Source organism: Euwallacea fornicatus, chromosome 7 (assembly GCF_040115645.1).
Source record: "Euwallacea fornicatus isolate EFF26 chromosome 7, ASM4011564v1, whole genome shotgun sequence".
NCBI lineage: Eukaryota > Metazoa > Arthropoda > Insecta > Coleoptera > Curculionidae > Euwallacea > Euwallacea fornicatus.
The window spans coordinates 4,298,850-4,312,662 of NC_089547.1; the positions used below are offsets into that span (position 1 = coordinate 4,298,850).

At 40.4% G+C, this 13,813-nt stretch overlaps 3 protein-coding genes and 1 long non-coding RNA gene across 7 annotated transcripts; 2 read left to right on the top strand and 2 right to left on the bottom strand.

Moving 5' to 3' along the window:
• Window positions 1–481: 481 nt before the first annotated feature.
• LOC136340194 (inaD-like protein) lies at window positions 482–7,178 on the bottom strand. Of its 3 annotated transcripts, XM_066284046.1 has the most exons (9): window positions 5,189–5,207; window positions 5,016–5,139; window positions 3,518–3,664; window positions 3,074–3,467; window positions 2,806–3,025; window positions 2,558–2,703; window positions 2,136–2,504; window positions 1,173–2,080; window positions 482–991 (listed from the first exon to the last, which is right to left on the bottom strand). In XM_066284046.1, the coding sequence occupies exons 3-9, from the start codon at window positions 3,657–3,659 to the stop codon at window positions 846–848; spliced, it is 2,325 nt and encodes a 774-aa protein (XP_066140143.1). In that variant the 5' UTR covers window positions 3,660–3,664; window positions 5,016–5,139; window positions 5,189–5,207; the 3' UTR covers window positions 482–845. The 3 variants fall into 3 exon arrangements, with proteins under 3 accessions (XP_066140143.1, XP_066140141.1, XP_066140142.1); XM_066284044.1 differs by lacking the exons at window positions 5,016–5,139; window positions 5,189–5,207 and adding an exon at window positions 7,035–7,178; XM_066284045.1 differs by lacking the exon at window positions 5,189–5,207 and having other exon boundaries at window positions 5,016–5,176.
• LOC136340202 (uncharacterized) lies at window positions 6,816–7,759 on the top strand. The gene is made up of 2 exons (XR_010732274.1): window positions 6,816–7,491; window positions 7,544–7,759. It is a non-coding gene; the product is annotated as an uncharacterized lncRNA (long non-coding RNA).
• Ptpmeg (protein tyrosine phosphatase Meg) lies at window positions 7,625–13,813 on the bottom strand. 2 transcript variants are annotated; one of them, XM_066284043.1, is made up of 17 exons: window positions 13,389–13,813; window positions 13,171–13,333; window positions 12,780–12,939; window positions 12,507–12,723; window positions 12,331–12,451; window positions 12,190–12,277; window positions 11,978–12,130; window positions 11,677–11,922; window positions 11,459–11,619; window positions 11,180–11,388; window positions 10,777–10,959; window positions 10,623–10,727; window positions 10,400–10,567; window positions 10,234–10,350; window positions 9,952–10,184; window positions 9,549–9,833; window positions 7,625–8,316 (listed from the first exon to the last, which is right to left on the bottom strand). In XM_066284043.1, exons 2-17 carry the CDS (start codon window positions 13,287–13,289, stop codon window positions 8,221–8,223), a joined length of 2,661 nt encoding a protein of 886 aa, XP_066140140.1. In that variant the 5' UTR covers window positions 13,290–13,333; window positions 13,389–13,813; the 3' UTR covers window positions 7,625–8,220. The 2 variants fall into 2 exon arrangements, with proteins under 2 accessions (XP_066140140.1, XP_066140139.1); XM_066284042.1 differs by having other exon boundaries at window positions 11,180–11,409; window positions 13,389–13,812.
• LOC136340198 (uncharacterized) lies at window positions 8,345–9,555 on the top strand. Its single transcript, XM_066284055.1, has one exon. The coding sequence runs from the start codon at window positions 8,460–8,462 to the stop codon at window positions 9,444–9,446; it is 987 nt and encodes a 328-aa protein (XP_066140152.1). The 5' UTR covers window positions 8,345–8,459; the 3' UTR covers window positions 9,447–9,555.

A 13,813-nucleotide genomic window follows, 5' to 3' on the forward strand; every position in this document is an offset into this window, starting at 1 on the left:
TTTTGTTGCTAAGAACAATTTTATCTCTATGATGGGCGGTAAGTTCTCGCTTAGGTTGCTATGGAAAATGGCAGCTGCGTCCTCGAATTCAACTGTTGCTGAGCTGCTGACCCTCGGCTGGAAGACATCGGATACTGTGTCCGTTTTGAATAATGCATTATTTACTCATGATCAGATGATTTCGGTCCGGGATAAGTGGGGACAAAACATTAAAATTGATTCTGGAAAATTTCGAGCGACGGTGATGAATAATTTCCCGAAAGGGCCGATATTGATGCGGGGATCGGTTTGTTATACAAGCGAATGGGGATATCTCGGCACGTTGATTTCGCATTTTTTAGAATAATTTTTTGAGGTTTTAAATCGTTTGAAGTGAGCAGAGTGATTCTCTTGGGGGCTGCAAAAGTTCGTTGTCGTAGATTTTGAGTGACGTTGGATTGAGGAATTGCGCGTTACTCTTTGGGGCATTAATAATCAATAATTAATTTAACAATTAACTTTATTGAACACAGTATTACCACATAAACACTTATATTAAAACAACTCAGTATCACATATCAGTAACTGTTAATTTGTTAATTATTAGATATCGGTCGCTCCATTTCTGATTATGTTCGCAAAACTGTCGATTAAGAAATCTGAGCGTTAAATCGTTCCTTTTCTGCTGCAATTTTGGAAAAAATCTATTTAAAATTATTAGAAATTAAAGAAAAAGTGATTAGATAGAAAAAGTCTTCTTAAGTCCGCCTCAAAAATCGAACGATTATTAACGAGAAAAATTAACAATAATAATTATGAACAAAGTCACTGTAAAGCTAATAATAATTGCGGATTGTTTTAACGATTCACATGGAATGGGAGTAAAGTCTAAAAGGCCGACTGACCACCTCTATGAGCACTTCACCGCACTTAATATTCTTAAACAAAGCCACAGCCTCGAGATGGGACAAGTCTTGGAAAGATTTTCCATTAATCGAGAGAAGCTCGTCACCTAAAATACAGAAAAAAGCTCCCTAAACCACTTTCACACAACATTCAACCTGCAAATTTAAAATCTAGAAGTCCTTATCAGGAGGGTAATTTCCGTTTGGACTTATCTCTTGCGAATACTTTGATTTGATCCATGAGTGTTTTGAATGCCTTAGACAACCGACTGGAAATAACATATTTACCTTCATGAAGAACACCGCTTTCAGCTGCCTGTCCTTCCTTAAACACGGTCTTCACGTAGATCCCAATAGGCCCTTTAGGGGAGTCTTTGCCCCCCACAACAGAGAAGCCCAAACTCTTTTTCCCAGGCCCTTTGCAAAAGGTCACAGTCTTATCACTGATTTTCGTCGATGGTTTGCTAGGGATGGGTATGGCCTTAGACCCTTGAGTGCGTGTGGCGGAAGAAAGCGAGAACTTTCTCATGCCATAAAGGGAGGGAGAAACTTTAGGACTGACACTAGGGGAAGATCCCCCAGACGTTGGGGTTTCGTTGGATTGATTTTTGGTTGAATTGGCCTTCTTGGCAATAGGGATACTTTGGGGTTTAAGAAAAACTGAGGATTTTCCTTTGGTCACCTCTTTAGGGCAAATGAAGGGATCTTTCGGTTTCGAGAGCGGATTTCCTGAGAAAGTCACTTGAGTTTCTAAGCTTGAATCATTGTCTAAGATATCAGAGAGGCCTACGAATTTTTTGGGAGACTTTTTTGGAGGCGTCCTAACGGCTGTCTTCGAGAGGGTCACTGAGTAATGCTTTTTAGGGGTAGAAGTCTCTACCGGGGTTATGGTATTTATGGATGAAGCAATAGAGCTTTTGCTGGCGCTTTTGCAGACTGAAGCTTTCGTGATACCAGATTTGAGGTGATCGTAAGGAGCAGGCTTTTTCTTCATGGGGCTCAATAGCGGTTTACTCAGGAACATTTTAAAGGAGTTGGTGCGCTTGGCGGGTGCCTTACGAGATGCTCTTGAAATTACCAATTCCAGTTCGTTGTTTTTGGGATGAAAGTGACTCTTAGCTGTCTGGTATTGAAGACCTTTGATTCTCATTCCATTGGCTCTCACCACTTCATCTCCCACCTTCAAAGTTCCATTTCTGCAAAGAAGAAACGGCATTATTTTGGCGTTTTGCACCAAAACTGAGCTCCTACTTGCTAGCAACGGAATTGGGAACAATTTCCGTGATGGTATAAGTGGAAGTCCCATCGTCACCTCCGGAGGGAGATATCTTGATGCCCACCATTTCGTTCCTCCTCATTTTTAATTTCACGCACTTAAACTCCTTTTCCACCACGTTCGTGACGTTGCAGTGATTTTTAAGGGGCGAATCGCTTATTTTAATATTCTGAACTCCATGACTGCATTGCTCCATGTCCTCGTCAACGCACATTTTCATTGGGGATGACTTTTGCTTAATGCTGCGCCTTTTTACCACGTTTCGAGCCAATTCGTCGTCTTTAGATTGGGATCGGGTTCGTTTCTTCGTTACGGGTTTCCTCGGGCTTCTACCATAGAATTTGCTGGAAGTTTCTCGTGATAAGCGCTAAGTAATGCTGGTTGATTTCACTGGTACCTAAACGAGTAAGTGGTCTCCATCTCCATGTCTTCATCTGCCGATTCTGTTTCGTCACTGGATCCAACGTGTTCTCGGTAAGCATGGCCGTTCTTGACCACCAAAGTGCGATCCGCCTCCCCGTCGGTGTCGACTTCGTGGCTCGTCTACATATAACCAAATCACAAAATCGTTGAAGAATGATCCGCCATTATCGAGCGATACAAGAGCTGACTGGTGACTTTCGAACGTTAATATCTGATATTTACCTGACTAATCTGAGATTTAACAGATCCGACGGGAGAATCGATCACCGGTTTGGCAGAATCACTGCCATACCCACTTTCATCGGACTTCATTTTGGCCTTCGCAGTCTTCTTTTTCGGCATGATATAGTTCAGGAAACTAGTCAAACTGTCCGTCGAAGACGACCTTTGGTTGTCCAGCTTCCGGAACCCTTCACCCTCATCGTCGCTTTTACTAGAAGATCTTTCGAAAGAATGAAGGCAGGCAGGTTCAAGCTTGGCGAGCACCTACCTAATAGTAAACATGGACTTAAACCTAGATCTCCTGTTCTTTTTCTTGGACTCAAGAGCGGCATCTTCCTCATCGTCAAAGATCTTGTCCAGCTGTTCAGAGCTGGGGTCCATCAGCTTCAAATACTCCATAAGCTGCGACTGATTCAGCTCTAAGTTGTCCGACATGCACTTCATCTTTCTCTTCGTCCTCAAGGTATTCCTCAATTCACCCTCAGTGCTTAAAGCCGCATTCACGTTTTTGTACATGTCGTAAACCTTCTTCACGTCCTCATTAGTGATCTTCTGCCTCATTGTAGACTCATCGTACTTCTTGGCCTTGTAGGTTGGTAGAATTTCCGAGGAGTTTTGTTTCTTGAGCTTGTCCCAAGCTCTGGATCCCCAAGTGGACTTGCCTAGATTCTTAAGATTAAAAGGGATTTTTGTGAGAAGGTATTGAACCTACTGGTGATTTTTGATGATCCAAATTCGTCATTGTAAGTGGGCTTAATGGAGTATTCGATGATTTCTTCGTTTTCGGAAAGGCTGGAGACGCTCTCGAGCTGAGGATTGGGGTCTGAGTCGCGTCTTTTGAAAAGTCGCCTCATTGTCTCTGGAAAATTTATGGAAACTCTCGTCTCGATTTAACAGATTAATTGAGAAAATACCCTTAATTATTTTTGAAGCACCTTTACACATTTTTACACGTATATTTCTTCAAGGGAGCGTGTCAACATCAACTGTTTGAAAATGGGCCCATTTCGGGGGCTATATCTGAGTCGACATGGGGCAAATATTGACTCAATATTAATACGATTATCGTTAGAGTTATCAGGAGCGATTTCTTGTTATGTGACTGTTGCCCTGTATGCAGCAGTGTAAACATCGGGTCTTTTGTTAGATATGGCATTAAATATTGCAGGAAATTAGGGCACGTGACTGAATGGCACGTAGTGTTTTTATTTAAGAAGGAAACAGCTAAATCAAACGTGGAGATGGAGAGGAATTGAGCCGGAAGGAGGTGGATTTTGGGGCAATTAATTTATTGAATTAAAAATAGGAACGTAAAAATTACAATTTTCAAAGAAAGCGATAAAATAATTCTCGCAAAAAACGGCATAAACGAATTAAATGATTTTGGAAAATGCCTGAGTGTGATAACATCATGATACGCCAATGACTTATTAGGCAGAGTATTCTTTGAACTCTTCGTTTAGACCTGTTTAAGTTCGTCTTGCGAATAAAGCGTAACAAATCTTTTTCATGCGGAATTTACTAGCCTAATCGGGGAAAGTATTTCGGCGAAAAAAAGGCAGTGACGTACCACTTTTTTTGCAGATAATATCGGAAGACGAGTAAGTAGGGACGCCACTGGTTAATTAATAAAACTACTTTTCGCACTAAAATACGGGGCTTACGCGCTATTAACGCGCACCAAAATTGAAAGTAATATTTAAAATACTTTCTAAGAAAATAAAAGCAACGGCTTGAAAAGGACAATTTCCACGCCCTGTAGCTAAAAATTCGAGCCGTTGCGGACATTCATTCATACGAACTTTTTCCGTAGAATTACCCGAGGAATCACTACCGGAAATATTAGCACCACGTTAAGAAATACTCCGTATGTTAAACGCCGTGTGCGTGCTCTGGCCAGTAAATACAGAGGCGCACACAATACAATTTTCAAGTAAGAATCAGCAGGAGCAAAATTCGGCAAAAAAGGAAGGAATAGTTTGGTTGATCCGCACTTATGTTTTTAACACCTCAATTTCCGTACATCGTACTTATTCATAACTCGGTTTTAAAGCAATTAGAGCCGGTTGCAAGCAGCGCCTGTAAATTAACCAAAGAGCTTCGAAACTGCATCTTTAGACCAATGTTTCCTCAGATAATGCGATGTAAACATTGCCAAATCCGTCATAAAACTAACAATACACAATACAACACAGCATTCCACGACCTACCCCTAATGTCGACATCTCAAAATTCCTCCCCAGAAGATCTCACTTTCATTTTTGGCACGGCTTTCCGAGACAAGATCGCGTCCGCCGAAATATCCGGACTTGACACCGCTTGCTCGCGCAAATTCTACATGAAAACATCAGCAGAAACAATCGTTTTGCCCAACTTGAGTTACCTTAATGGTCGTGTTAGAGAGAAAAATCGTAATCCACTTCCCACAGGTGGCAGCGAACTGCCCACGGACCATTTGGACGAATATTTTAATTGCGAGAACACCGTTTTAAGCCAATGTAGATCGGTTAGTTCGAAGATTTTGAAGACGAAAATTTCTCGCCCACTTATGCTGTTCACAAAAATTGCAGGGCCGGTTTCGGTGGGTTTCGGTCCCCCCGTCATTCGGAAGCAGCTGATTCAATTTTAAATTCATATGCACCGACACGGTTTTTGCCTGGACAAATTAGGCTTGTAATTAATTACGACGCCCACATTAGTAGGATTTTTCAGTTTCTGCACTCGATACAATCCCACAGATTTCTCACGAATGTGATTTGTAGTAATTGCCGTCAATTACCACAATTAACGGCATTGATTACCTAAGTGGAAATCTATTTTGTCGCACCGTTTTCAATTTTCGTTTGACTACGTTTACACCGTGTAATGCCAATCTTGCCCCGCCAAGGCAGCTACTCTCGACGCAGGGTTCGGCGACTTTTCTGGAGTTTTTGACCTTCTTTCAAACATTTTTGGGCCTCCTCAATGGCTGAAAAATCCGCTGGTTAAAATTGCACTTTACGGCCAAATTTCTGTGATTTGAGAGTACAAGTAAAAACTCTCTCTTTGAGGAAAAAGGTAAAAACGGCGCAAATTCCTCAAGCAAAGCGGTATACATAGAAGATGAAATGTCCCGTCTAAATTCATCAGAAATTGAAGGAGATGTTATTCCTGGAAATCCTGGAACGCGCAAAATATTGTTATTAGCTGTGCATTTTTCAACGTAACAAGCATTTATATCCATACAGTAGATAAATGTACCTTTCCATTATTTTCTTGTGGAACCCCACATGTGTCAAGACGTTTTTGACTCTTTGAAAGGTTCTGATCACATTTCACGTAACATTCCCACGTTTGAATTCACTAGTGGTTCAAAAAATTACAAAAAATAGAAACAACGATAGAACTAATAATATTTAAAAATAAAAATACAAACTACTGAAATCTAATGTATTAAATGTCCCAAATGTGCCCCGTTGACTTCTTCGCAGTGGGCGGCCGCAATTCAAATTCTTCAACGACTTTTCTTGTACTGAAGAGGTATTCGTTGAGCTTCTTGAGCGATTTAATTTTTTAGCTCTTCTGTATTTTCCGGCCGAAGTCAATGCACCCCATGTTTCGGATAAACCCAGAAAAGGGACCATATCGGTGAGATCAGGCGATCTACCAAGTCACTCTAATTGCCCCCTTCTTACAGTCCATCGATTGTGCTGTGATTATATGGGTATGTTACATGAAACATGCACAGAATTCCTCCAAGAACTCAAAAACGTCATAATATACGTGGCGTTCCATAAGAAAAAATGAAAAAATACATTTATTTACTACACGGGCAACCCTCTGTACATGTCTATCACGTCAAAAAAGGCACAACTAAAAACAATATTTGACGTGTTCCAGCGTTTCCATGAAATATATTTTTCCAAAACAAACGTGTTCGCCGGTAAAAACGTTCAATTTGAATTTTTTTGCTTGGGAAAACCTTTTGCGATTTCCTGCTTTTCTTTCAAATATTGAAGCTGTAAATCAAATCATGTTTCCTCGTTCTCTGGTAGCTGCTTTTGCGTCGGCGGCGATTGCAAATGCCACAAAACGCAATCTAGTTTGTCTTTTTGCGGATTATTAGCTGAACATAAACACCCACAGCAGGATATAAACACCATTGTAAAGTTGTTTAATGTGCGGGTACAGTTTTAAATGGCGATTTCGGCTGACCGTGATATTAGTTTAACACCAAGGGAAGGTAGTACCTGATCGTTTGGAATTCCAACAGTTCACTATGTACACGCACATCGAAAAGCACAAATAATGCACTGACGGTAAAATACCGCAGAAAAACGATGGGTTCGCTCCAATTCCAGTTTTTTGCGGGAAACAGAGCCGAGTTTATCTCTCGAAGGAATTCCTTTTATCGATGGGGCGCGCTGCAAGATCAGAAAAACTTGAAACGCGTATAAACACTTCCCAGGCCACCAAACTCCCGTAAAGAAAACATACAGGTTAAAGAAGTTTATGCTGTTTCTGCGGGGCAAGTTGCACCGTGCATATTGCAAATTTGGCTTGGAAATGCACTAAAAATAACCAGAAGCGTGTCACTTCCGGATCGACGAAGGTGGAACCTCCCCAAATTAATTTCCTCAGTGTGGGAACTTCAAGAATTAAATTTGCGCGCAACGAATCCAAGCTGCGCCACTGACTCTTGCATATGTATGGAATTCTAGGGCCCATTTAATAATTCATCAACAGGTGTACTTTACAGAATGTTGGAAACTAGAAATTTCTATATGCGCCTTTGTTAGGATTAGACTCAAATTGGTGTTAGTATTGCGATGAAAACGCCTTTTTCGATCTTACATCTTTATTTTTCTCGAATTACAACATTCCTGCGAATATTATAAAAAATACAAAATATGTTTATTGATACACAATATGTCATAAATAATACCATTAAAATCGCTATTGCACGCTCTAAAAATTACAATTATTGTTGTAATTGATCCCGATCCCAACTGACACCTCACAGCTAACAATAAACAAAACACAAATTTGGGAACAACCTACTCGCTTCTCATAAAGTATAAAATTTTATTCCTAAATCAGTTAGGACGAAATCTTACTTATTCTTGTTTTTATACAGTAATTACTATAGGCACCTTCGTTTCGCCGAAAACGAGCTCCCGCAACTAAAATTATTAGTAAAAACTCACTACAGACTTACGAAAATACTTCACATATTATAACGATGTGACAATTAGTTAAAAAAGCTGCTTCATTCCATTCTTTCCTAGCTCTACACAGCAAGCAACTTTCTCATTTAAAGACGAGTTAAACTCTACAGAAAACATCAGCTCGCGCAATCTACTAATATACACGTATATTAGCATGTCTTGGATGGAATCGTTTACTTTGCCGAAGATAATTTCAGTAATTCTCAACTCATTCCTTAGCAGTGGGGTCTTCGGGACATTCAGCGGAAGACGCTTTTAGGGTATAGGCCGCGTAGACACTTTCACAAACAAATCTGTATTGGTTCTGAAAAGAAATAACCATTAGCAAAGCGTTGTAGCAACGATTCAAGCAACGATACAAACATCGAAACAACGTTAATCGATACTCTCATAAACACCCGTCTGAAATTTCACTTCATCATAATTAATTTCAAACGTCACGGCGACATGGATCGTCCCTTGATTCTCTGTCCGTGTCCATTACCCAAAAGACTGCTCACTTCGGCCTCTTGGAAATCACGCAATGATTCTTCGAATGTCAGTGCAATTTTACACCCTGAGGATTTATCGCCATGGCTGAAACTCGACGAAAAAACACGGGGAGATGTGATAGTCAAGCAAATTTTGGGCGGCAACAATTGCTATTGTAGATGCAAGGCGAAGTTCCCGCGGCCCAGCTTTTTCAGGCGTCCTAATGCCTGCACCACCGTCAAAGTTCTGGACAAAAGCACTTTAACTAGACAACCTTTGAGTGGGTGTGTTTGTTCGGGCGACGATACTGCAGCCATAAGTGGTGAAATGTCTTTAAAGCCTACCGATCAACGACTTGTTTATGACGCTTACCGGCAAAGTGAAGAGGACAACTTTAAAAGACAGCTTCGAGATTATGAACTTGAAATGGCTACTGGCGATAGCGATCACGTCGATACTCTGTTAAACCCTCAAATACTTCAAACGTCCGATTCTTTCTCTAATTACCCGCAACGGACCTTCTCAGATGACGGGCCAATACATCTCACCTGCTCAGAACAGTCGGTATCAAATTTCCGCAAGGAACACTTTTTTGAAACCCACGACATAGGGAAATTCGAACTAACGGGGAATGCCCCGCGGGACCATATCTGCGTTCACCAGTATAAACTCGACGAAAGGCAGCTTCCAGAAGCCGTTAATAAGTGCGTTTTCGGTCGAAGTGTATGCAGGATATGTGGAAAACTTATGGACTGCACTAGTGTAGACAAAAGCCCTAGGACGCACTCAAGCAAAAGTGATTTCTATCAAACGACAGTAAACATGGGCAAAGGGAATTCGAAGATAGAGGTGCTGCTCGATGAGGGTGATGTGATGAAGTCGAGGGAATACATTGAGAAGCTGAAGAAGCCGGTCTATCGTTGCAGTTTGGCATTAAGACATCAGAAATTGAGAGTTGTGTAGGATTACGACTTTGCAACGTTGTGATGTAATGCACTATTGCTTCTTTATAAAAATCACATACCAACACAAATCAACGTGTGTACACTCTTGAAGACCACTTACCGCGTTCTGTATCATCATAGCGCGTTGCTCCCTCATCGTCTTCACAATTTCCAGTGGATAAACCGGTTCCTCAGCTTCCATTAAACACAGAGCGGTCTCCATAAGCACCAAAACGCCTGTTCGACCGATTCCGGCGCTGCAGTGCACAATGACTGGTTTATCGTCTTTGCGATTATCTTGAACGTCCTTCGTAAAAGTCAAAAACTGCTGAGGGGAATCGGGAACACCGTGGTCTGGCCACGCAATATACTGCATGTGCTTGATTTCGCGAGATGTGTTATCATCCTAAGAAAAAACATTTAAAAATTACGTTTAGACCAAAACGTCGGGATTTTAATAGAAAATCTCTAGAGTGCTAAGAGATATACAACTCAGTGGTGTATCTTGATTCTTTCATTCTTACCTTAACGTCAATAAGCACAAAATCGCGAAAGATAAAGCTCCCTGTACCGTCAGTTTCCTCTTTCACGCACTTAACTATGGCATTCTGCAGAGTTAAAACCTGCCCCACATCAGGCCAGTATTTGTGACATTTGGCCCTACCCCGCTCTATTACTGTGGTCAACATCACGATCAGCGTTGAGCCCTGTTCTAGAACCATCTGCCAGAAGTCTTCTGTCGTGGACTGAAGAGGCCCTAAATAACACACTCGCAATGAATTTTAAACAAAAACTTCACTACATACCTTGGGTGGCAATATAGCGATTGACGACTTCGGTGCCCGCAATCTTCATTTCCACAAAATTCGCATTGATATACTCTCCGTTTACTGGGTATTGCAAGACCACTCTGGTTTGGTCGTCTGTAAATACCTTGTTAACCCCTATAGGCTTCCAATATATTCGACTTACAAGGTGAAATATCCCTGTATCGATTCTTATTCAAATTCTCAGGCTTTGTTGCCTCATTACAGGTCATGTCTGGATGCTTTCGGTGAATCATTTCGTATCTAGCAATAAGAGCGCCGCTAGCTAAACCGTCAGCCAAGAGATACATAGACTGTTCCAGCAAATTTCCAACTAAATCAACGGAAACTTCATACAAAAACATATATGTGGCGTGATAGTAAATTACCGGAGGGCACTCCCACATCATTGGCTGGCACATATTGATACGGGGGCTCCTCAAATTCTTCGTCTTGGTAAATTGCGTTGGGGCGGACAAGAAGAACAAGTTTTCCTATATTAAATCGTATAACCTGCGTTTATTTAAGAATTCAGCATTTTACCTGAATCAGTATTTCTGGCAATTTGAACTAAGGCTACTACTTCAGGCTGAAGGACGTTAGTGACGTCTTGACCGTTTATTTGCAGAACTTGGTCCCCCTCAGATAAACGAGGGATACATTTATCGGCCGGGGTGTTAGGAGCAACCTTTGATACCACTATTGGAACGCTCACTTCAGTGCCTCCTAATCAGAAATTAGGGAACTTCTCAAAATGATCATGATAATGATCGTAAAATGCCAAAATATGGCGCAATAAAGTGCCTGTTACCTCCGAAAGTAATATAAACACTCTCATATCTTTGTGGAAGGTAGAGAGGCGATTATCAGGCAGGGAGGGAGGGAGATAAGTATAGAACAAGGTCCCGCTAAAGTTCAATAATTTCACTTTTACAATAAACATTACCTTTGACATTGAACCCATATTTGCCATCCTTATCAGGATAAAGCACCACAGTAGACAAATTTTCTTCAATTAGCTGAGAGGTCGGAGACTGGCTGACGCTGTAAGGGGGTGTGTCGTAGACCCCATTTGATAATGGAGATGGAATCTCTTCATCTGCATAACTCATCACCCTGCCGGCAATGCCAGGAGAAAAGGGGCCCTCTAGGGTTCTTTCCAGAAACCCACCGTCACTTCATTTAACGTAAATAAAACACTCCCACACTCAAAACTAATGCTTACTCGTCTGAAATTCTCACGTCTTCTGTCCAGGCCGGTTTCGGTTCTTTTGTGCACGTGGTTGTGACTTTATGGGTGTCGTAAGGTCGTGATGGTCGTGGGGGAGCTATTGACACTTTGCCTTTGTCCTCAAGAGGTGGTGGCGGCAGAGCTTTCTCTTTAATCTTTCGAAATAGGTAACTTTAAAACGTTTGAATTAATGTATGGAACGTGAACAGTACCAATTGCTTGCTGGGCGACCTAACAAATTTTCTTTCCAAAATTCCTTTTCTTTTCACCTCAGAAGCAGTCTGATACTCAGTTCTGCCTGAATAAGTGAATTTTGATCCCAAGGAGAGGAATTTGCGCTTCACCTTAGGCGAATCAAGCCTGAAGAATGTGTGGTGCTCCACACAGGATTTCCATAAGGTTTTTGATGATCTATAGCTCTCCATGTTGAAGCCCAATAGAGTATCATAGTCTTCAGACTAAAATTAGTGACTTTAAAAATGAAGAGAATAGAGAAGATGCGGAGCCACATACCGGCTCTCTCCTAAGTTGAATGAAAAATTGTTTGCGTTTGAAAGAGATTTTCATTATTTTGGACCAAGAAAATGTGTTAATTTTTATGTTATTGTGGAATACTACAAGGCCTATATGGGTGACTCCTAGTTGGATGATTTTGTTCGTATTGTCCTAGAAATTCGAATATATATTAAAGTAATGATAGGAAAGAGTAATGAACTGGAAACTACCTTGGCATTATGGAGTTCAACCCCATACATGTCTAATCGCTTTGCATGATCCAGAAAATTAAATTCTGCATCTGCAGGAAGTTGATTCCTGTAATTAATTAAGTTTCAATATTGATTTTATTTAGGAAGGTAATTCCATACTTGTGTAACTTATGCAATTCGGCGATTTTTCTCTCCATTTCTTCCGTCTGATTTGGAACCAGACATAAATTTGATAAGTATTCTTGTCCATGTTCCTCTGGATTGTAATCACCTAATTCCGCTGTAGCAATAATCTCTTAATGAGGCAACTTATTAAAACACCTAAACCCACTTACATTGAACGATATAACTAGCTAGTAAAATGGCAGTAGAAGGAGGTAAAATTAGCTTTTCATGTAAAATATCGCATCTTAATTGTAAGTAGAACTGATATCTGGTATACTCTTCATGTAATTTACTTGGATCGGACACATAAAACTTAACCCTAAAGTAGACGGGATGTTGGCAATTACCCAGCTGTTTTTTAATCGATTTGGACGGATCAAGCCATAACTGAAAATTGTACTTTTACATCATGTTTCATTATGGAAAACACTTAGATATCTTACTATACATTCTGAATTCCTATTGTAACAACCATCATTAGAAAATTGTAAGCCAAAGTAGTCTTTTTCCACAAGCTCTAAGTGATTATACACCTGGTCCAACAGGACTGTGCCCTTTGATTTTTTTTCTACATGAAATGTGTGGTCTGTATCATCCAAAAACCTAGAAAATTGAGGCAATGGGATCAAGTCACATTGCTTTTAGTTTATGTAAGTTCTTGATATAATAGTAGTGACAGGGAATTGGGGACAATTCCCTTAGTATGGCATTGATTCTTAAATAAGAGAGTAGTTATTTAAGGCTTATTAAGTAATAGATTTCAATGATCACAGGTTTTTCACTAAAGGTATTGAAAGGTTATTAAAACTTGTATATATAACTAATCAAACTTACTTAACAGTGATGCTTAACCCCTTGAGCTTTCTTTCCCTTGCCGCAGCCAGTTCTAAAGCCTGTACATTATATGTACCACTAGAACTGCCAAATCCTCGTTTCGATACACTTTCTATCATAATTCAGACTATTATTTTTAGGCTTGCTTTTAACAGTCATCATCCTGCAATAATCAACACAGGTATATTAAGTTAAAACCAACAATGATCTACACCTACCACAATGGTTTAAACCTAGTTGATTAAAGTTTACTTAGGTGAAGGCATCAACTGATAGAAAAGGCAGTGATAAAGGTAAGCTTACATTGATAAACAGTGTTATTATGCATGATAACTGCAAAGATTGTGTCTGAAGCACATCGTTTTGTTGATACAGTTGATAGAGGCTGAGTTGACTGGGGATTATGATGGGCTTTATTTACTGTAAACGGAAAGTTCCTGGTTGGTGTATAAGCAGTGTAAGAACCACATAACTACAGTGGTTTGATTAACCCTGTAAAGTGGGTTAGTAAAAGGCTAAAAAGCAAATTTTAAGCGATAAAATAAAAAGTAAAAAGGTTGAATTCGCAGCAGAAATTGTGGTTTTTTTTTTTTTGAGGGGCAAAATTGTGCTTAAAGAGGGGGGGATATCGAGTGACACTGAC